The sequence below is a fragment of the Chlorocebus sabaeus genome, chromosome 22 (assembly GCF_047675955.1).
Source record: "Chlorocebus sabaeus isolate Y175 chromosome 22, mChlSab1.0.hap1, whole genome shotgun sequence".
Classification (NCBI taxonomy): Eukaryota; Metazoa; Chordata; class Mammalia; order Primates; family Cercopithecidae; genus Chlorocebus; species Chlorocebus sabaeus.
The window spans coordinates 68,672,075-68,696,511 of record NC_132925.1 but is presented as its reverse complement, the minus strand read 5'-3'; the positions used below and the strand labels follow the sequence as shown (position 1 = coordinate 68,696,511).

General features: G+C 40.4%; 1 protein-coding gene across 14 annotated transcripts in view; it reads right to left on the bottom strand.

Annotated features, from left to right (window-relative positions):
• FOXP1 (forkhead box P1) overlaps positions 1–24,437 on the bottom strand; it is a 628,854-nt gene that overhangs the window by 173,285 nt on the left and 431,132 nt on the right. For 2 of the 14 annotated variants that reach the window (XM_007984968.3, XM_007984969.3), the window contains exon 1: positions 2,939–3,421. The exons of 10 other annotated variants lie outside the window; for them this stretch is intronic. In XM_007984968.3, the coding sequence (XP_007983159.1) occupies positions 2,939–3,124 (186 nt within the window). In that variant the 5' untranslated portion in view covers positions 3,125–3,421. Of the gene's footprint in view, positions 1–2,938; positions 3,425–24,437 lie in introns of those variants that run through there. 2 more of the 14 variants (XM_073009933.1, XM_007984967.3) reach the window with 2 other exon arrangements.

Below are 24,437 nucleotides of genomic sequence, written 5' to 3'. Positions count from 1 at the left end.
GTTTCTTCATGGTAAAACACTTTCTCATGAGACTGCCTGTGGTCAGGGCTGACTATGTCACAGGAAAAAATGCTTCTCATGATCTCTAGATCATAGCACTTCCAGGTCTAGCATGAGCATTAAATACAGACACACCCGGAAATTGTAAATGATTTTAACAACAGGACATTTTCCCACCTCAAAAGTGGGATAATCTTTGCAGCCTACCTATGTCCCTGGGGTGTTCTGAGTATTAACAAGTTAGCATTAGTCAGGCACTTTGATTTCTACAGACAAAGGGCTCTGTATAAATACAAAGTATGATTATCCAACCCAACTGCCTTTTGGAGAGAGGCGGAAAGGCCACTGCTTCCATCGTTGTCCTCTCAAGAGCAAAGCAACCTCCCAGTTATCTGCAGGGCAACACTCGTGAAAGTTGCACTGTATCTGAGCCTCTGCTGCACCGTTCCCTTATATAGTCAATGAAGAGGGAACCCCTTCTGTGTGCATATTTTCAATTCACATTCCAAAACAGTATAGGCAATGAAACAGATTTTCGGCGGTGATTTATAGGCCTGGATGTGACTGGGCCAGGCACTGTGCTAGAATCACGCACATCACTTCTTCAGGATGTGGAGAAGTAAGGAAGCCCCTACAGAAAATCATGTTCCTGTATTTAAAGAATGTGCCAGTATGCGCACATATCTCAGTGAATGCCTACATATTAAGAATGATTTCACAAAGCCGTGCAAACCCCACCTGAGAACTAAAAAAATACATAAATTTTAAATCTAAATTTAATATAGATTTGAGCCTTTCCCTTGGCCTCTGGAGGAATCAATTTGAGATAATGACAACCTTGAAGATAATGAAATAGGTTACATAATATTAAAGACTAGAAGGTATTTCTGAGGGACACAGACATAAAAGTAGACTCTCTCTATTACAGCACCTGCCTAACATCTTTAAAGAGAGGGACGAAATGTTGGCCTCTGATAAATTATGTTGTACCCTAGCCACAGACACTATGGTATACTTTCCTTTAGTTGAGTTATTCATCTTTAGCTTTAAACATCAGAATATAGCCTTCAACAAAATGGTAAGAGCCACTGGTTTGTCCAATGGTATTATGATTTAAAACACACACACATACACCACACAGTCAAGCTACTGAGGCAGGCATTCCTAAGTGAACTGTCTAGAAAAAGCTAAACTAATGAACAAAGTAATCCTGGGAAATCCTGTTCCATAAAACCATTAGTTGCAATAGGCTAATTCTCAATAAAAAGCCTGGCAAATTCTCAGAAGGCAAAAAGCCTCCTGAACCTTAAGGGTTAACTCACTTGCCTTAAAAAAAAAAAAAAAAAGACACATATAATTTCCTTTTATCATAAAACAATGCATTTATTATTTTCTGTATATCTGTTAAAGGGCATGGCTTTCGGAGTGGAAAACAAAACAGAACTTGGTCACATGTTTATTTGCTTCAGCTACTCCCTTCCCCTTCTGATAAATAATCAAACATGCCATCCAGAAAAAACAAAACCAGCGAGCTGGGAAATTTGATGGTCATCAAATAGACTGAGATACCAAGAAAAGCAGCCCACTGTTCCCACACTGAGTTTTCAGCCCCCACACCTACACTAACATCTGAGTAAATACCTTCAGTCACTCTTTCCATTTTCCCTGCAATTACTCCTACTGTTAAACAAATTGTCCTTAAGGCAGTCGCAAACATCTTATTTTTTCTTGCAAAAGAGAACAACTTCTGAACATTCAAAAAAGCCATCATAGCCATAGCAATACACACACATGCACATGCACATACATACAATTATTTTATGTATTTAAATGTTTCTTCTATGAGAGGTTTGGACAACCCCAGATCATATTTCTTTCTCTATTGTAATAGACGCTGTTTTAGACACTAAATTTTAAAAATATTTAGTCTGGGGACTAGCAAACAAGGCTCACAGCAATAACAATTCTCTTAAGATCAAAAGAGCTAATTTTCCATTTCCTGTCTATTCCCTGACCACTATATAGTTAAAAAAGAAATATTAACACCTGGCTTACCAATTAAACTGAAGTTGGGGGTTAGGGAAGGGGGGTGTGGAGGGAGGGGAGAGAGGCAAAAGGAGTGACTACAGACAGGAAAAGGTGGAACCTTTTTAAAAAATGTCAAACCAAGTGTTTAAAAAGTCATTTCAACAGAAAGGACTAAGAGAGCCGTTACATCGCTCTTCTACTCAAGAGCCAGGGGGCAGCCCAAGTCCAAGGGCTTTTCCTGCCATACTGATGATCCACAAGGAAAATTTTGAAAAGAGCCTTCCAACATCAAAGTTAACAACCATCACAGAAAGTGAGGCAGGCTTCCCTTTCCCTCTGCAGCCCATTCCATTGAAACAATAGGAATATGAATGAGATAATGACCGTGTGTGTTTCAGCAGTCTGACTTTTATTGGCATGAAATTGGTACAAATATTATCAAGCCTGATTCACAAATGATGACGGTGTCGTGATGCAAACATTAGGGGACAATTCTGTAGATGCAGAATTACAAAGGCACCATCCCCACATTCTCTTACTACTTGTGATAACAGGAAGAAAAAGAAGGCAACACGAAACAATGTCACAGTAAGCAGAGAGAGGTTCCAATCTACGTTCAGCCTATAAAACTATCCTGACACCACCCGGCTGCTTACTTAGCTGATTATATCCAAAGACATATTTGAAAGCAAGAGTGAATTAAACAAGGAGTTAGAAGGAGACGGTCCTCTCAAATCTCTAAAAAGAAAAAAGCCTCTGATGGAGAGAGGAGGGAAGGGGGAGGAAAAAAAGCAGTAAACAAGTTGGAACATCTTATTTCGCCCTTCGGAGAACGTCTGCACAAGAACGGATCCCTAGTTTAAAAGTTTAACCCACCAAAAAAAATGTTTCTTTTTCTCTGGACACTTACAGAGAAAATGAAGAGTTTGGCGAAGGGAGCCCGTACTGTCTGCCTTTGGATTTCCGTCTTCTTGCTGTAGATGGGTTCTGGCTGTTTCTGCGAAGCGGGGGTTGCCGAGTGGTAAAAAAGATGTTTGAATAAACAGGAAGTACTGTGCGGCTGAAGCACACTCGAAGAGAAAACACACTGGAACATTGCCCTTTGTAGGCAACCTCAGGGAGGTTTGCCTCCACAGTAGCTGGCTGGGCTCTCACTAAATGACAAAGAAACCACAAGAATTCCTCAAGTAATTCTTCACTTTCAAAGTTGAAAGATCAGTTGGAGCTTGCAGGTAATTTTCAAAGTTGCATTTAGCACTTAAAGAAATCTATTAATGCCACACGTATCTAAACCGCTCCAGGTCTGCAAGCAGCGACACAGCACACGCAGTGTGCCCTGGCTAGACCAAGCCCTAGCCAAACACAGCTCATTCACGCAGACAAATACACACCAACAGGGTTTCGGGAAACCTGCTCTTGAGATATTTTTGTGGTGACATTTACATAGGCAGGATGCTTTAAAAAAAAAAAAAAAGAAAATTCAGATTTTGCAGACTTTAGAGGATTTTGTCACATGTATTTTTAAAGAACATATCGTCCCGTATTCCAGAGATATGCCCTGGATCTGGCTTTGACTGGCTGTCCTTTATATTTTCTTTCTCCACCATCAACCAAACTACCTGTTTATTTCCAGATGCCTGGCTTGCCTACTGGAACACTCCTTAACCCGCCCCAAAATGATTATCACAGTCCTGTCTTCCGTCACCGGAGTAATTCAACAGATACTGTAAAGAAAAGTAAACTGGTAAAGGCACAGCAAGTCAGCTTGAAAAATAAGAGGAAGAGTTGAACAGCCATATTCAATAACAAAAAAAAAAAAAAAAGGAAGAAAAGGATTCCTTCTGAAAATGTATTGCTCTTGTGGCAATGTTCTTCTGCCACGGAAGCTACTGATTTGTTATTTAGAGTGGAATGCTGGACTGTCTGTCATCCAGGTGCTAATACTCGGCTAAAATAACTCATTGGGAGCTGTCAGTGGGATGTTTACATAGGCCCCAATCTTTTCTTCATAGAAGGAAATTTTTTACTGGAATTCATCTTCTTTTGATCTCACATTCAAAGCAACGGCAGCTTGATAGACATTCAAGTCTGAAAGCAAATCCAGACGCTGAAGATAAACCGCCAGAAAATGACAGGCAGAAGCATCTAAAGCTTATAAAAATGAAGAGAACAGCATGTCGCCTGAGTATTACAATAGCAGAAATCAAGAGACATATTAGGTGGAACTGATCAGCCACAAAAACAGTTCAAAAGGCAGATCACAGAAACAGAGGACTAGGCTAGGGGGAAAAAATGGGAAAGATCTGGTTTACTGCCTCATCTCCCTTCTGAGCCTCACAGTGCTTCCACGCCTGCCTTCTCCACTTTGGGAAGGGGTGGAGTATCCAATGCAAATGTTCCTCTCTAACTCAGCTGGTCCAGTTAGAGACCAGGAAATGATTTCCTAGCAATCCATTTTCAAGGGGCAGGAGAAAAAGGCAGACTCTTACCTTGCTCAGTGTCCAACATGCTGCATTTTATTAGCATCCCCTGCAGCTGCTCTGCGTTGCAGTATCAAAAGGCACACAGCCTGGGCGCCATGAAAGTGGGCGGTCAGGAAAACCATCTCTCAACAGAAGAGCTATAAGTAGTTCGAGATGGGGCTAGAGAGCTCTAAGCAGTCCAGTTCCCTAAAATGGCTAGTTATGGAATGAACACAAATGTTCCAGCCTCAGTCACACAAATAGATGTGTTCTGTCCTACAGATATGTAACAGCTCAACACCTAGTAGTTTGTAAGCCAACTAGGGCAGTTCTGTAAAGGAATTATCACAACTTTCTTAGAGGCATGCAATTAAAAAAAAATAAATAAAGCCTCTTATTTTCATTAAAGTCAGTGCATACAATGAAATACTAATTATCCCAACAATTTTGTTCTTAAAGCTGTTTGTTAACAAACACTGAATGTGAACAGGCAGCATCAGGTTAAAGGGCAACAGAATTCCACATTATAATTTAGCCCGCGGTTATTCCTGATTGCAAGCACCCTCTGGGACTGCAAAGCAAGATCTTCTTTTGCAGCACGCTTGGATTTTTAAAATTAGTGCCCCTCCTTTTTTGCATAATAAACCAACATTAAAATATGGATTAAAAAATGTACAAGCCAATTTTTAAAAGCTGTAATCAGTTTAGCATTTGCCTTGTGCAAACGAGTCCTGGGTAACTAAGTTACAAAGGCAAAAAACAAACAACACAAACAAACAAAGCCAAAGCCCTACTGGATCCTAAGAGTGTTGTTTCAAGACACCTCTGCCATGCCTATACAGCTATCAGATGTGCTAAAGTCGATGATTTCCCTTTGAACTGTACTAGTTCAATCTGTGAAAGTCACCCTGGTTGTTCTCTAACCATAAAAAAAAAAGCAAACATAGTTGCTCTCAACACTTATTTCCAAACTTACCCCAACTAAATATTCCATGTTGTTGCAATTGTTCGATTTATAAAAAACACAGAAAGGTTTGTCGTGAAAACGAAATGCAAATTCCCTTATACATTATAAAATAGGTTCTTCCTCTACAAAGAATGCCGCCACCACCGCTGTGATGCAAGGAGCAGCAACACTCCACTTCTCATGGCCATTAGAAATCTTTTTTAAAAAATCTGCCACGTATAAAGACCTTCATTAGTATAATTAAATGACTGTTGGGTTTTTGTGATATAAACAACTTTTGATATGTCATTTAAAAACCTCATAATAACATCATTAAAGAGCCACCATTTTTAATAGAGAAATTGTCTGCTCAGGGCCATGGAACAGTCGTCTCGCTCTGGGCCTCTTCCTCCTCTCCCTTTCAGACTTCTGCTGGACTTGAATGTCACCATAGACCTTGAATCCTTGAATGTGAAATGGCTTCACGCTAATTGCTCTAATTGCTTGAAGATGTGCAGGCAGGTGAAACCTGATCCCTGTGGCCATTGTAGACCAAGAACAACACGGGAATGTTTACACAGTGGTTTGATTTTAATAGACAGAAGGGCTGAGTTTAAGACAGCAAAAACACAGCTAATAGGTGACCTCTTAATGTAGTCCTCCTCTAAATAAAAAAAAAGGACACACAACAAAATACAATTTCATGTTCTAAAAGGCAACGTCCTAAATACCAAGGTTATTTGCTTGACTCTTGGAGTTGAGTACACGTTACATTGCACCTGACATTTTATACCCGAAAGTCTAACCCGAGTATGTGTGCATGTGATTTTTTTTTTTTTAACTTTAAAACAAAAAAGCACTTTATATGTCAGTCAACTTACAAACAGATTATGACTCTACGGTATTTCCTATTAAGTGCATTCATTTAAATTTTAAATTGAATATTTTTCACAGCTGTAAAACTCCTTGTCCCTTAAACGGAAGGCTTGGGTGTCTCCTTGTTTATTCCTTTGCCTCTTCTGTCCCCACCCCCATTTATGGAATTCTTGACCCTTGTCCATTTCTTGATTGCAGTTGAAGTTGAGCCCAAACCCTCTCACACTGGTGCTTCAGACATTTGTCTAAAGGCTTTCAGGATCTTGTTTCTTTGTTGCTGTGTGGGACTGTGGTCTCCTTCCACCTAGACAGACTAAGGTGGTCGTAAGAGTGGCCAAAATAGTTATTCAAAAACAGTGGCTATTCTCCTTGATGTTTTAACAATCTGGAATGGACACCAAGGTTTAATGATGGCTCCCCAGGGCCCTCTCTTAACAGGGCACAAAGGTAACCACGGCTAGACAAGAAATACATGATAGCAAGGTCAAGAGAAAAATACAGCAGCACCTCCAAGGTATCATTAACAAAAGGAAACCCACAAAGGTTAGGGGAAGTGTTAGGTATTGAGATAGGTAGGTAGGTAGGCAGGTAGATAGATAGCTCAAGGATCCAAATGTATAGGAACATTTCATATATAGCCAAGGAAATACTGCCAAACAGAAAATGAGAATGAAACATATACTACAGTAGGAAAAACAATGGAATTATTTTAAGGTTAAGCTGGGCAATTAAAGCCAATGATACACCTTGTAAATGAGAACAGAGAAGCACGAAATACCCCCTACAGCAGGGAGTATTGTCTAACTGCTGCTCTGCCAAGTTATGCTGTATATTAACTTCTGATGATGAAATACAAACTGCAGCAGAAAGGGGGGAAAAGTTCTCTTAAAGCTACAAAAACTTTAACTATATAAGCTAAGTAATAAATATAGGCCCTTCTTTTCCTGGACTATTTGTCTCCCCGGACACTGAAAGACAAAATAATGAAACAAAAATAACTGCATAGAACCTCCCTTTGAATCACAGCCATCTCACATACATTTCCAGACAATCCTACTTTCTTCTAAAAGTTATAATCCCCGGCCAGGCACAGTGGCTCACGCCTGTAATCCCAGCACTTTGGGAGGTCAAGGTAGGCGGATCACCAGGTCGTAAGAAATCGAGACCATCCTGGTCAACATGGCGAAAACTCATCTCTACTAAAAACACAAAAATTAGCTGGATGTGGTGATGTGTGCCTGTAGTCCTAGCTGCTCAGGAGGCAAAGGCAGGAGAATCACTTGAACCCGGGAGGTGGAGGTTGCAGTGAGCCGAGATCGCACCACTGCACTCCAGCCTGGCGACAGAGTAAGAGTCCGTCTCAAAAAAAAAAAAAAAAAAATTATAATCTCCTATTAAGAAGAAACACCCTTCCCTCTGAAAAAGGAGGGGGAACCAGTAACCATTTGTACACGTACAGATTAAGTATAAACCAGTCCAAGCCAGTGAGAGGAACACAGAGGAAAAAAGTAAACAGGCCCCTACCCCCTACCCCCAAAATAGTTCCCCTTTGAAAGTTCTAAGTGGTGAGTGCCTGGTACCGAAGGCTGCCCTGTTCCTTGGAGGGGTCAGCAAAGCTATGCTAAACTGACAGGTTCAGTTTACAGCAGGCCAGAACTTTGTTTGGATATACTGGCCTTGTTCACCGCCAGCTTAACAACAGATGGCTAGAAAACTTTCATTATGTTGCACAGGACTGAACTGCAAACAACCCAGAAAACTGTGAAAAGTTTAACTCCCTCTGAACCAATGTGCCAAACCAGGGCCTGCCCAGAGCCAGTGAACCAGCTTAGGGACAAGGGGACCGTGGAAGTGATGGTTAAAATAACACTGCCCAAGTCAAGTCAAAGCACCTTTCCAGGCTCCAAAACGGCAGAGACCCACCCAAATCTTTATTTAACTCTTCAAGCGCCAGGCCATATAAGGAGTTGCATTGACCATGCCTTCTTTACTTTTCTAAAATGTACTGGCAGACTTTCCCTCCCTTTGGAGAAAGAAAATCTTACTCCAGACAATTCCCAATCCCCAAGCTCCCGTTCTGCCTTCCCGTCTCCTGGAAGTTGGGAGCACAGGACCAAATTGTCTTACCCTAACACCCAGAGTTAAATATGATTTATCTAAATCTGTTTATAATTTAAATATTCATTAAGTAGATTCAATCACATGAACCCTAATATCTCCTAATGCTCTGAGACAGGTTATAAATGCACCTTTGAAGGTTTAATTCAATTGGCAATCTGAGAAGTCTTATCACTGGAAATGTGTTATTTTCATATTATTCAAGAAATGAACGAATGTGTTTTCCACAAATGTATTTTAGAAGCTACCCTTTCCTGTTATTGAAAGAAAATTGTGTTTATTACTCCTTTAGCATAGTGTAAACTCATAAACGTCAACAGAGAGTACAAGGAAAACTGTCAACTAAATATTGTTTCCTTCATGAGCTGTTCTTCCAAGTCAATTACGCCTTTCAACTTCTGGGGCATTGTATGATAAACTGGCAGTAAAAATCATTCACATTAATATACCATGGTGCCTTGCCTGCAAAAGGTAATTAAAGAAGTAAATGACTCATAAGAATAGACATATTAGCTGCAAAATGAAAGGCAACTGAGCTGCCACATAAAAATATGTACCATTAAGATACTGCATTTTCATATTCCTGTAATCAGCTTCAGTAGACTAATGCTTATTTAATCCAGTTCTGTGCTAAGTCCATCAACAACTGTTTTTTGCTGTTTTCTCCTTGACTGAACATTATGAGAGCAGGTTTAGAATAAATACTGCAATGGGATTTTTGCATACTCAATTGAAGAACAGGTTTTTACATTTTAAAATCTATTTTTCTTTCTCTGAGAAATACAACATAAAAAAAAGATTACTGGTGGAAAAAAATATATATGTATATTGCTAGCTAGACATGTCCCTTCAAATGGCAGAACATTTCAGCAAAATATTTGTTTCCATATTCACTATTTCTGACCCGTACCACTATCAGCATAAGGGTGTCATGCCTCCACTCGCCAGATCTCAGCTTCCTTTATGAAGCACTCCCTTTTGTTAATAATGTCTTCCATTAGCATTAGCAGGATGAGGGCAATTTATCCTTTGGCAGGGATGGAAAGAGAAGGCAAGATATGAGGAGGGGGTTAGTGTGGGGGGTGGTGGGAGAGTCTCTCAGACATGCCTAGTGGCCTCTGAGTCCTTTTCCTTCCAGGGTGTTAGCTACCTGACTGGATAAACCCTTCTCAAAGAGAAGTGAATTGACCCTCAAAATAAATGCTCTATTTTCCAATCTCCGGCTTTCCAACTGACATTTTGCTCTCTTCTCCATATCCCTTTATATTTCAGCACATCCTTGCCAGCTCAGCCAAGCCACAGCAAAACATCCTCCATACAGTCTGAGATTTTTCACTTCACTTGCTCACTTCTCTGCTGCGGGAACCTTGATCTTAACCAGTGAGATGGATCCACCATTTGTACTATTAATATTTTGGGGAACACTAGATGCATGAGGTTTCCTGGAGGCTGAAGAAATGCCTGTTCTGATTGTGGAAATCAGGGCTCTTTGTTGATAACTGATGCAGCCTAAAGCTTTTGCGGATTCAGTTTGGGAGTTTTAGCTTTCAAAACTCATGCAGCTCCTCCAATGTCAGCAGTGAAAATCAGCCTAGGATATCTCAACTTCTATCATGTTTGTCAACAATTCACCCACCTTCAATAACATCCGAATGCATCTGGATGGTGCCCACTAACCTATCAAAAAATCCAAAAGATAATTGTTTTTTTTTGGGTGCAAGACCATGGGCTTTCAATAAAGGTAAAGTTCTAGATTTCTATACAAGTTGTGCCTTCTCCCTTTCCCTCCTCCTATGAATATACAAATCTCTTTGGCTTTAAAACTGATGAGCACCCACCAGCCAGGCCCTCAAGGACAGTGCAGGATGTGACGATGGCCCTACAAGGACCCTCCAAGATTTATTTATCTTTTCACAGTTCTTGGAACTGTGGAGAGCCTCTCAGATTTAGGCTGGATCTCTTCTTGTAATGTATTATTGCCTCAGTGTTCGAGCAGACACCACACGGAACCACAACTAATGAGCTCTAGTCCTTTTTTCTAATTAAGGAACAAAGGTTCCTGTGTGTGCAGAATGGTGACGCTGTCTGGAGAACACACGTGGAGGAAGAAGCGAATGCTTCTAATTGCCTCAAAATGGGATTTTTAATATTTAGGAACATAATGGGATCGGGAAATAAGAACACTTCCAACATCCTTTACAAATAAGCCTTTACAAAATATTGTTAGCTGTTAATAACACATCATTATCAAAAATGGAAAGTCATGAATACAGTGCATGTAACCTTTGTATTCACGTGAATTAACCTATATGTACGAATACAATGATACATGAATTAGTTTTTAAAAATACATTAAAAAAAATAAAAGGCCCTCCTTTGAAAAAGAAAGGCGAGAAGGCAGCTCCTCTGAGCCTGATATTCCTCAGACCTTAGCAGATTAGGAATCAAACATGTAATTAAGAAAGATAACCCCAGTTTTTACAGTAATTAGGGGCTGTGGGAAATAGGATACTATCTCTCAAAAGTGTTACAAATATACCACACTTCTAAATAACCTGCAATGCTTGGAAAGTATACTCACTACCAAGGGCAAAGCTGCTATGCAGTGAGGGAACAGTAAATGACAGACTGGCGTTCAAGTCCATTAGCTGCTATGTGATAGGAGCACATTCACTGGCACGCGACCTGTGAAAAATCTTAGATCTCTTTAAATCTTTGAATTGGATTACTGCATTAATTCTTAAGAACTGCAATCCTTCAACCAAGTCAAATTACCCTCATTAACAGTGGAAAAACTGCCTCTGCAATAAGTTAAAGAAAAAGATATTTATTACCTATAATCACTTTCACATACTTCACCTAGAAATATGATGAACTGATGCCAACAACTCTGAAAATGGCATCCTGGTTTCACATATTAATTTGGATTAAAATTAAAAATACAAATGCAAGTATTTGCATGCTATTTAAAATTATTTTCACATCCACAGGAAATTTTATTTTATGATTACAATCCTCAGATAAGAAGTAAATAACTCCATTTTACAGGAGGGGAAATTGGGGCATACATAGAGATACAGAGACAGTTGTCTAAGCTTTCCCAGGCTAATTGGGGTAACGCAGAGTCTCCCGGTCTCCTGTTCTGGGTTCACACTGTCGGAATTAAACCAGAAATTCAGACTCATAATGGCACTGTAATACAATGCACTGACTTCTCTAAATCAAACTCAGTGCGTTAAAAGGGAGGCAAAATAAATGAGAAGATAGGAATGCAGCTTTAAGTGTAGAAATGATAACCACAGTAAATACTACAACAGAAGCTGCCTCAATTCTTCCATCACTACATTTGCTATTACTGTTTAACCTGCCTTGAACATCCATTGAATTTAGAGTGATTAAAAAAAAAAAGAAATGTTAAGTGATCTACTCTGCCCTTGTTACTCCCTAAAATGGTCTCACCTGAAATGTGATGACAGCTTGACCGACTTCGAACTACTTTGGATACTTTATGGGAAATGAACTCTTTGAAGTCCCACTGACTTCTGTTCCTCAGCTCTACGGATATTACTGCTTTGGTTCTATTACTTCCCAGCACAAGGCAGGGCAGGAGAATCCACATCCCAGGTAAGCCAACCAAGTGGAGACAGGGTTGGGCACAGGCAAGCCAGTCTGCACTTACAGAAACAGACTCTTTTGATATAATGTGTTAAGGAATGGGAAAGTTAGCTTTCCAGACTTGATATGAATCAATACTTCTAAGGAGCCACAATAAAATGCTAACTGGAGTTCATAATAAAACCCAGGGACTACAAGGTTCATAAGTGCCTCTGAATTTAAAACAAGATAAATTGTGCTCATGGTGGTTATATGCAGAATGTGTTTATTTCAGCCTAAGATTTTAAACAAAGTAGTCCTCACTTAACATATGATAATAAAAATCAATTATATAGAATATCATCTCCATTGATCCTAAAATCTACTGTAACTTTTTTTTTTAAGGTTGAGCACTCCTTATCCAAAATTATTGGGATCAAGTGTTTAGGATTTCAGAGTTTTTAGGATGTTGGAATATCTGCATACACATGGTAAGACATCTTAGAGAAGGGACCCAAGTCTCACCATGACATCCATTTATGTTTCATACACACCTTATACACACAGCCTGAAGACAATCTGATACAAGACTTTTGATAATTTGGGGCATGAAACAAAGATTTGACTGCATTTTGACTGAGACCCATCACATGAGGTCAGATGTGGTATCATGTTGGCACTCAAAAAGTCTGATTTTGAAGTACTTCTGGTTTTGGATTTTCCTGTTAGGGATTTCAACCTGCAACTTCCAAAAGCTCTGTTGTTAAGATGAGCATTTCAATTCTACACCAGATTTGCAGTCATAGTTAAAATAATATAGTCTAATAATTGTGAAAATAGCATTTATCAGTCTCACTTTGTGTCAGGCATTTGTATTCGCTATCCTTTCAATGAAGCTGGGAATTATCATGCCTATTTCACAAGGCGGTTGACTATCTTGCCCAATGTCACACAGCTTCTAAGTAGGTATTTAAATACTGTGACTGTCAAGGTGAAGGTGAAGCTTGGGGGAAAATCAGAGAGAAGAACTTTTCAAAAGAGGACTGTGAGAAAGGAGAGGTATCTGTCTTGGGACATTAAAAAAATCTGTCAAGAAGTCAGGCAAGGGGCAACTGTAGTCCTAGCTATTCGGGAGGCCAACGTGGGAGGATCTCTTAAGCTCAGAAGTTTGAGGCCAGTGTAGGCAACATAGTAAGACTTGGTCTCCAAGAAAAAAAAAATTGCCAAGAAACTGCGATCCAGGCTGGGCATGATGGCTCATGCCTGTAATCCCGGCACTTTGGGAGGCCAAGGCGGGTGGATCACGAGGTCAAGAGATAGAGACTATCCTGGCTAACTCGATGAAACCCCATCTCTACTAAAAATCAAAAAAATTAGCCAGGTGTGGTGGCGGGTGCCTGAAATTCCAGTTACTAGGGAGGCTGAGGCAGGAGAATCAGTTGAACCCAGGAGATGGAGGATGCAGTGAGCCAAGATCACGCAACTGCACTCCAGCCTGGTGACAGAGCAAGACATTGTCTCAAAAAAAAAAAAAAAAAAAAAAAGAAACTGTGATCCAAACATCAGACTGTCCATGATTTGGAAGACTCATCACATACCTCCTTTCCAGTAACACTGCATGTTTTGTAGGACGATACAAAAATTCTTCTTTGGTTCTACCATTTGTAGAGTCCCCTCCCCCACTTTTAAGAGCTTTGTGACTGTCTATCAGGTACTTTTCAAACAATAAATGCTTTAGCAGTGACCTCATGGTTAACTTGGTTTAACTACTCAGGCAACCTTTCAAAACAAATGTTAAAGTTAACCATTCTACAGGCACCAGAACATTAGCTTCTATTTACACATCAATTAAACACATAATTTTTGGTGCCTACTCTGTACTAAGCACAGTTTAGGCACTGGGCCCAGGAGGGAGAACAAGACAGACCTGGCCCTTCCCTTTCTGATACTACAGTCTAGCGGGAGATAGAGTAAGACACCAGCAATCAACAAATCCAGAATAATTAGAGAGACACTATGAAGGAAGCCTCAGAGAGCCTTCATTTAAAAAAAAAAAAAAAAAATTCTCATTTTTAACCTACTCTAGATAAGTCCATCAAGGAATTCATTCATGAAGAGGTGATATTTAATATGAAACCCACAAGTAAAGAAGAAATCAAATAGCCAAGAAGCAGAAAGAAGGTTCAAGAAGATGGAGCACAGAGGCTGAAAAGAAAGCATGAAACAGTGCTTAAGAAATAACTTACTGAATTGTTAGTGAAATAGAATTGTGTTGCTCAACTAATCCTATGTCTACTTCATTCTTCTTCAACCCTTTGAAGGTAAACAGAAGTATACAGATTATAAATATGCTTTCAATCAAATGACTTAATAAGTGCAAAATGTGTCATGTTGACAAAAGAAAAAAAGAAAAAAAAAACCTGTAAAAACATTAAGGAATTGATGTAATTACCACTGAAAACAAATACCTTGGAGGTGGCCCTTGTTCCTGTCAATGTGTGCCATTTTTAAGGCTGTAATGTCATGTGGTAGGCAGAATTCTCAGGTGATCCTTACATTCCTATGCCTGGTGTAACACACCCCTTCCCAGAGTCAATCATGCACTAATCCAGGTGCTATGTGAAGGGGTTTTGTGGATGTACTAAGATTCCAAATCAGCTGACCTGAAGAAATGGAGATTATCTGAGTGGGCCTGATGGAATCACATGAGCCCTTTCAATTGAAGTTTAGAGCCCAGAGATAGAGGAAGTCAGATATTCTGAAGCACAAGAAAGACTGATGTGCCCCTACTGGCTTCACGATGGAAGAGACCATGTGGCAAGAAATGTGGGTAGACTCTAGATGCTGAGAGCAGCTGCAGGCTGACAGCCAGCAAGGAAGCAGGGACCTCAGTCCTACAGCCAAAAGGAAATGGATTCTACCAACAACCTGGATAAGCTTAGGAGCAGATTCTTTCCCCGAGCCTCTCAACGAGGAATCAGTGCAGCTACCACCTGCACTGCAGCCTCCCTATTCTCTGAGCAGGGACTCCATTAACAGTGCACCTGGGCTTCTGACCTACAGAACTATGAGCTAATCAGGAGGTGTTTAAACTGCTAAATCTGTGGCAATTTGTTATGCAACAACAAAAACTAACACACGCAGAAAAAGAGATGAAATCACACTGCCTGCGTCTAAAGTTTATAAAGGAGTTTCTCTTACTCAATGAGTAAGAACCTAGATGGGAGGGAGGTGGGAAGAGAGATAAGGGGGCAGGAAAGAAAGGCCAGGGCAGGGCAGGACAGGGCAGGGCTTGCATTCTGGTCCCACAGGGAACGACATGGTGACCCAAGGGAGCAATCACTTCTCTCTGGGCCTCACTTTCCTCATCTGCAAAAAGTTGGCAATAATAATGGGTGGTGGTGAGCGACGTCTTGGGAAAACACTAAGTGAAAACAGTTTGAAACTTGTAAAGCACCATCCAAGTTATTTTATATTCTTTCCTGGACCATTTTCATGTTTAGCTTCCTTTTCTAATTATTTCGATTACTTATTTTAATAATGATCAGGACACAAATACGGAAATGTCCTTGGCTAGAAAAGAGAAAAAGCATTTTAAACTATTGTGGATCTTCTTGGCAGCCCATGCAGAGGATGTGGGGATACCTTCCTGGGAAAAAGGGAAAGGAGGTCGGCATGAGGTCCCTGGTGAAGACCCTGTCTCTCATCTTCCTTTCCCTCTTTGTTGCAGTCTTCTGGAAGATGAAGTCAGAGGCCTGCATCGAATTCTAGCTTTACTCCTGACCTTAGGCAAGTAATCAAACCACACTGTGCCACAGTTTCCTCAAATGTAAAATGGAAATAATAAAGACACCACCTCCTAAGGCTGTTGTGAGGAGTAAGTCATTTAAAATAAATAAATTAGGCTGGGCACAGTGGCTCATGTAAGTTAATTCCAGTGCTTTGGGAGGCTGAGGCAAGAGGATCGCTTAAGCCTAGGAGTTAAGAGACCACACCGGGTGACATTGCAAGACCCCATCTCTACAAAAAATAAAATAAAATGCATAAAGTACATGTTAACACAGTGTCCAGCACTTTGTAAGCACCATATAAGTGTTACGATGATTACTTTTACCACTGCTATGAATAGGAGCTGATTTTTATTTTCCAGAAAATCTGCTGTCCCTCCAAGGGAATTTGGAAGATGGGGCTAAGTAAATATGTAAAATTATGTTTATAATATGGCTTTTACTAATGACTTTTCACGGTGCACTATAAAACCCATCTAACCTCTGATGAAAAAGAAAACCCTTCTATACTCATGATTTTTGCCACATAATTTTACTTTTACATGAATAGGAAAAAAAAAAGTATACAAGTCTTAAAACCTTGGCTTACTGCTTTTTAACAAGTAGTTTGGGCAAAACCAGCAAAGAGGATTCCTCTGCTAAAAGAGCCATGAAAGGTAAGAAATTTCAGCAAGAGGGTCAGAGATAAAAGCACTCAGAAAAAGGAGGCAAAAGTAAAACCAGACAAAGGCTGAGTCCACCTCCGGAGCAGACTTCTCATCCTCACTAGCGTATGTCCTGAACTCTCTGTGGCCTCTTTCTCAGGGCTGAAGAATGAGCAGTGGAATCAGCTCTCCCCAGACTTACAACCCAGCATGCAAGGCAGCCAAATAAGCAGGTGCCCTAGGAACATGGCACCTGCTTATTTGCTCCTGACAGGAGCATGAAATTTCCAGGGCTGGGTGTTGTTCAGAGATCACCAGTGCGAGTGCTAGAGTCTCCACACCTGAGTTGCAAAGAAAGCATCTCATTTGGCAGGTAAGATGGGTTGACAGAAAAGCGGGCAGGAGAGGTTCCTGGGCAAAGGGCTGAGCGTGAGTGTGCCCTGCTAGAAAATAAAAGTGACCACAAGTGTTTGGGACCTGACAGAAAGGGCTAGGAGGCTGAGAAGGAATTGGATGAATCACAAGAGACGGGCTGGGCTGTGTAGAGCACGTGCAGCAGTTTGGACTGACACGTTGATTTTTGGCAGGGGGGTACAGAGTATGAATCTCAGCACATGCATGGATTGGTATAATCACCAGCACAGTCAAGATACAGAAGGCTTCCACCACCCCCAAACTCCGTTGTGCCAACCTGTCGTAGTCACACCCTCCTCACCACCCCTGGCCCTGGGCAACCACTGATGGAGTCGCTACCACAGTTTTGTCTTTTCAGAAATATCATGTAAATGGAATCATCTAGTATGTAAACTTGGGAGATTGGCTTTTTTGACTTAATACCTCCGAGACCATTCTAAGCTGTGGGTCTATTAAGAGTCCATCCCTTATTCTTGCTGAGTAGTATTCCATTGTATGGAGGTGCCACGGTCTGCTTATGCACATGCCCACTGAAGCATGTCCAGGTTGTTTCCAGCTTGGGGCAACTATAAATAGAGCTCCCACAAATCTTAGCCTATAGGTTTCTGTGTGAACATACGTCCTCATTTCTCATCAATACATACACAAGAGTATGAGTAACTGTATGTTTAATTTTTTATTTTAATTAATTAATTAATTATTTAAGAAACTGCCCAGGCTGAGTGTGGTGGCTCACACCTGTAATCCCAGGACTTTGGGAGGCCAAGGCGGGTGGATCACCTGAGCTCAGGAGTTAGAGACCAGCCTGGCCAACATGGTGAAGCTCTGTCTCTACTAAAAGTGCAAAAATTAGCCAGGAGTGGTGGCACGTGCCTGTAATCCCAACTACTAGGGAGGCTGAGGCAGGAGAATCGCTTGAACACGAGGGCGAAGGTTGCAGTGAGCTAAGATCGCACCACTGCACTCCAGCCCGGGCGAAAGAGCAAGACTCCATCTCAAAAAAAAAACCCAAAAAACAAAAAAACAAAAAACAATTGCCCAGCTGTTTTCCAAGGTGGCAGCATCACTTTACATTCCCACCGGCAATGCATGAAAGTTCACTTGCTCCACATCTTCACCCTCACTTAGAATTACCAGTAATTATTTTAGCCATTTTCATAGGTGTATAGTGGTATCTCATCCTATTTCTTTTCTTTCCCTTTCCCTATAATTTTAATTTGCATTTCCCTAATGTCTAATGATGTGAAATGGCTTTTCATGTGCTTATTTTTGGTTAAGTCTCTTGCCCCTTTTTAAACTATTTGTTTGCTTTTTATTATAGAGTTTTGAGGGTTCTTTATATATTCTGTACATGAGTCCTTTGCTGGAGAAATGATTTTAAAACATTTTCTTACAGTCAGTAGTTTGTCTTTAATCAGGGATTGTATCTGCATTTTTGAAAGTTCTCTTACATTATGTTATAGAGAAAAGACAGAAAGGATGTTTGGACAGCAACAACTTACTAGAAAATGAAAAATGCAACCCGGAAGCCGTGGACGGGCCCAGTGTCTTGAGTGCACAGAGAAGGAACAAACAGGGTGCTGTCATGGCACATGGGAGACTGAGAGAAGCAGTCCCTTCAGGGTGATGCTTTTAATGCTGTGACTAATGATGCCACATAAAGGTGATGTCTTCCCGTCCTCTGTTTTTAGTGCTGCTGAACCATCCCAGGTAATAAATCAAAGAAGCCAGGGTGGCTATTTGTATGGTGAGATAAGGGAAATTAATTTCAATGCCCAAACATGGACCTCCTTATATTAAAAAATGACTTAGCAATACCAGTCCTTTTCATGAGAACGTCTTGGAAAACCAACACTTGGAAAACACACACACAGGGCCAATCCACCCTCTGTATTTTCAAGGGAAATACTGTTGTCTCCTGACAACAGGGGGAAGTCAAGGGGGAAGAATATACAATGAAGAGCAAAAAAATATAAAATAAAAAATAAAAATCTGAACAAAAAATGTTTGTGAACCTTCACAAAACAGAGGAGTATAATAATAAACTGCACATAGTAGTCACATACTGAATTCTTTTAGAAACCTTCACTTTACAATCTACTCTAATTGTCTCATTCTCTCCGAAATTCAGATACTTTGAGTTTAAAATGTATAAAAATATCAACACTAGGACTGCGAACGAGAGCATAACGAACAATAGTGAGATTCCGAGGCAGCAACACGGCTAGAACATAGAATTAATATCTTGGCTGAAACACTAAGCGGAAGACAAAGTGCAAGGAAAGCCTGGAGACTCCTCCTGGTCCCCAGGGGCTGCGCCCTCCTTCTGGCTCTGAGCACAGTGCGGGGAACAATGTAGAGCCATCCATCACCAGCGAGCGCTGCTCTACTTGCCGGCGCCAAGTGAGCAAGGTTGCCACCTGTCCAGCTTGCCTTTGAATGGTCCCCCACACAAAGCCCCTCTGCTCCAAGTTCAAGCTAGCATTTACTCTGGATGCCTGAATTACCTGGCGTTTCAGTTGCAGCAACTGTGCCCTACCTCTAACTTGGAGAAGTCTTAGTTTAACCTTGGATCTACTGACCGTATTCTGGGTCTGCACCAAGTAGGCATAATTTTCCTACATAACCCTCTCTTTACTTCCCTTCTTGCCTCCTATCATCTCTTCCCTACATAGCAGCCAGAGGGATCTTTTGAAAATGCACATCAGGTCATTTTGTTGCAAAGGATTTTGTGCTCAGGATCAAAGCCACATTCCAAAGCCTGGCTTTCAAAGGTGGGGTCTTGTCCACACCTTCCTGTCTACCTTCACCTCATGTCACCTTCACAACTGCCATGGTCCTGCTGCTCCAGCCATCTTCACCATCCTCTTCCCTCTTAAGGGCTGTTCCTCTGCCACACATGCCCTTCCTTATATCTCAACACAGCTTGAACCCGAAGATGTTGGCTGATCTTACCGCCTCAGAGGTAACACCCTCTCCACCATTAATACCCCCCATCATTCTGTTCCACTGTCCTCTCAGCAATTCCACCATCTAAAAATATTATGCTCATTGATTCACAAATAAGTGTGAAATTTCTCTCTCTCTACTGGATTGTAACTGCCCTGAAAACAGGACCATTTTCTAGTCGGGTTCATCTTTGTCCACATCAGTGGCTAAATCAATGTCTTGGTTAAATCAACAAACAAATGAATAAATGATCATACCAAGGTAGGGAGGTACTTACAGGATCCTAGCCTTATCAGCATTTATTTTTAAAATAGTAAAAAAACAAAAAAACAAAAAAACAAAAATTCTCATCATCTCAGAAGTAGGAATGCATTTTCAAATGTAATTACAAAAAATTCAGAAACCATAAGGAAACACTTGATAAATAGAATTATGTTAAAACTGAGTATGTCTAAAACAGCATAGCAAAGACAAAAGATCGCCAAAACACTAGAGAAATATTTTCATGTCCGAACCTAGAAATAAATTATAATTTTTATGGTAGATAAAAATCTTATAAATCAGTAAGGAAATAAGTAAAATCCAATAGAAAATTAGCCAGATAATATGAAAATACAAATGTCGGCCGGGCACGGTGGCTCACGCCTATAATCCTAGCCCTTTGGGAAGCCAAAGCAGGCAGATCACCTGAGGTCAGGAGTTCGAGACCAGCCTGGCCTGTAACATGGCGAAACCTTGTCTCTATTAAAAGTACAAAAATTAGCAGGGCATGGTGGCAGGCACCTGTAATCCCAGACACTCAGGAGGCTGAGGCAGGAGAATCACTTGAACCCGGGAGGCAGAGGTTGCAGTGAGCAGAGATCACGCTACTGCACTCCAGCCTGGGCAACAGAGCGAGGCTCCGTCTCAAAAATAAAAAACAAACAACAACAACAACAACAAGTCTCAAACATTTTAAAAAGGTTATTCGATTTCACTCTTAAAGAAAACTTGCATTTATTTTACTTGTTTTTATTGCATTTTTTCTCACTTATTTCTGAGTCTCATACCCAAGAATAAGCCTAGGCCCCTCAATGACAGGCAAAAACTGAAGCATACTAAGGCAAAATACTTTAAATGCAGCACTGTCCTCTTCCTTTGACATATACTTATTGCTTAAGTGATTATGAGCACTAGCCTCAGCTTATTTATCTGTTAAATGGGAATACGGCACAGTCCTTAATTTATGACAATTTGGTGAAAATACATGTAACGCACCATTGAATCTATGATTATCTTCTATTAATATGCCGGGTAATGGGACGTTCACCAAACTACAGCAAATGGAAATCCTGCTTTTGCCAGTCCAGCAGGAAGGCAGACATGGGTGAAGCACTCTACTGAAAAGAGAAGGTGGTGTATCTATAGTACTAGGAGTAAAGATAAATTGCTATACGAGTTCAAAAGGGAGGCAAGAGCACTTCCAGTTCAGGATGTCAAAGATTTCCTAGAGGAACTGGTGTTTAAACCAGAACTTGAAGGGTAAAGACAATTTGGATATGCCTCAGACAACGTGCTTGTACAGTTAGTCAATAATAGTTCTCCTGCAATTATTAGGCCACGTTCTGTGTCAGGCGCTGAAGACAAAGTAGAAGAGAACACAGACAGCCTCTACTCTTGGGGCATTCTTGAGTTTAGTGGGAAAAAGAGTGTAAGTATGTTTAAGAAGTAAAGCAATAGCAAACTCAAAATTCAGCAGAAGGGCTGCCTGTCTGCATGGGCTATGGGAGGAAAGGCAAGTTATAAGTAATGAACGGTTCTTGGATTGAGAGGGAGGGTATTCATAAATGTTTCTTACATTATGCTTTATAACTCACCAGCATGTTGTATACTGTATTTAATAGAGTCTAAGGTATATTGTTTTTTCTTTCCATTTTAACATCTCTAAAATTGGGATGCCTCTTAAAATACATGAGATAAGAAAGCACTATGTGCCAACTAGCTTGGCTGCATTTTTACTTTATTACTGGTTTATAAGATAAAGGGCCTACAGAAGGCCCAATGAAATATGGTATATTCTTTTTTATGTATCAAGTATTTTTTAAAAAGATATAAAAATATTTTTAAAAACTACATTTATGACTTTTATCCGTCAAATAAGCTCAATATTATTTTGTGTGCTATTAAAAAAAAGACAGATATGGAAGGTATAGCCGATAAAATCATAGATGAATTATGCCTCCATCTAATTCAGCTCATGATGTAAAATCAGATTCTGTTAAAACTAAATGCCTGACTTCAACTCTGTTTTCATCCATATATGCAGTCAATGCATGTTTTCATTCTTCTCTTTCATTCTCTCCTCTCCCTTTTCTTATTTTTGGTGGGGAGGAGAAAAGGGAATGCGACAGGATTGGAAATCATTTAACAATAAAAGCAGCCATGAGAAGTTACTAAAATAATTATCAACATCCATAACAATACAAATATTTTAGTGCCTCGCTAATCCAGGTATCTGGATCATCTTAATACATGGTCTAATTTTGAAAAATAATTTGGTTCCCCAAAAATCAGAGCTGCCATCCATTTGAAAGCGTTTGGTTGGCAGCCTAATAGCAGGAAATGATTTTGCTAAAGCCGTGGCAATTGCCTGACGCAGATTCCGATGCTCAGACTATTCTTCCTTCTTTTCCTCGCTCCCTACCCAATTTCCAAAGGAAAGCCACAGATCGGCTCTGCTGTGAGATAAGGGCGAAATCAACAAGTACTAGGGAGGATGCTGTTTGGATGGAGTGGGATGCCCCGGCAGTGGCAATGCATGCATCTCTATTTTCCTTTAAAGAGCAATTATGATTTAATACGGTAAAATTATATCATTAAACCTACTCAACTGGAATACATTCTCCTTCTGATATGCATTTAGAAAGGCAGTTCATATTCTACCCCTAGAATATATCTATTACATTTTTGTGTCTATCCACCACTTCTCTTTTTACCATGATACTTGAGATAAGTTTCAGACAGTCTGGCAGGAGGCGAAAAAAACACAACAACCCTGAAACTCGATACTTATCTTACTCATCGAGACCTTTTTGATCTTTGTGAGTGAAAATTAATCCTTAACATTCTCCAACTTCCCAAAGCACAAATTTGTAACATCTTTTTACATTCTCTACAAGAGCTATTATTATTATTACTAGAATTTCCCCTTTGTTAAAAAAAACATCTAATTTAAATTAATGAGTTAAGTTTACATTCAAATGAAGAACTGTCACATGCTTATTTTCCAGTTATGAATCTTTACCGCAAGCAGATTAGAAGTATCGTTTGTAATAGAGTTTTCCTCTAGTTCAACGTTAACAATGTGGCATGGTGGTGTTTTCTTGTCTACCCCATTACGGTCTCTTTTTTCCTCTTTTTGTATTCCCCAGGATACTAGCTCGTGAAGCTAGTTGCAATGTCCCCATCTTTCAACTTCATAGACTGTAAGATATTTGGAATATTGGAAAGACAAAGGGAAGGCATATGGGGGTCAAGAGTAGGCTCCAAGTCTCAAAATCATCGCCAATATTCCAGCTGCTTACCTTGCTGGTTTAAGAGCACTGGCTTTAGCACCTATCACACCTGGGTGCAAATTCCTGCTTAGCTCCTTGTTACCATGTAACAAAGAGCCAGTTATTTAACTCGTCTGAGTCTCAGCCTTCTCAGCTGTAAAATGGGAATACTGCTACCTGGGAGCACAGACTTCTTTGAGAGATTAATACAGCCAAGTTCTTGTAAGGTACATGTCGTGAGTGGACATTCAGGCTGTATTTTATTGATCTTCTTTTGTCAAGACCCAGACTCTCACCCATAGAAGTTGAATCGGCAGCTTTCACTTCGCGCGTCAAGATTCGTATCATAGAAAGACTGCCTAGTTCAATGTGGGAACAAGGCTGGGTTGGGGGAGCATTTGTGATTGGGGGGAAACAGGATGAAGAGATTCTGAATGCCGCTCATCTGCCTGCCTGCCCAAAGGCCACTAAATGTGTCCCTTCCTTCTTTTTTATTAAGGAGTTTGTAAAAGTAACCACTTTGGAAGAAACACGAAGGAAAATTTCGAGGGCAAGGGATGTAGCCATCTCTGCACTAGACAGAAAGACACAGGTATGAAGTCCAGTAGTTTGGCAAAATGAACTCCCTTTAGTCGAGAGGATGCATGTGTACAACTTTTTTTTTCCACGAAGTTAATGAAATAATTATTTTTTGGTCATACCTTGCACAGAAAACCTGCCAATAGAATTTGACATTTCGACCCACTAGGCATCTTAAGTAGCCTACTACTCACGAGACCTACCTTTTCCCACTGCCCTGTTTTACAAACACTTCTAGCTCTGTCTGCTGCTCTCCTCTCCTCCAGGAAGCTGGAGAATGATCCATGAACAGCAGTGACTAAGATGGCCCCTAATGACCATATGCTTGTATTATGGCCTTCCCTTGAGTATGGGCAGGATCCGTGAATGGGATGGAATACATTCCTTTGATTAAGTTATGCTGTGTGGCAAAAGAGATTTTGCAGGTATAAAGTCCCTAATCAGTTGACTCCGAGTTAATCAAAAGAGAGCTTTTCCTCTGTGGGCCTGGCCTAATTAGGTGAGCC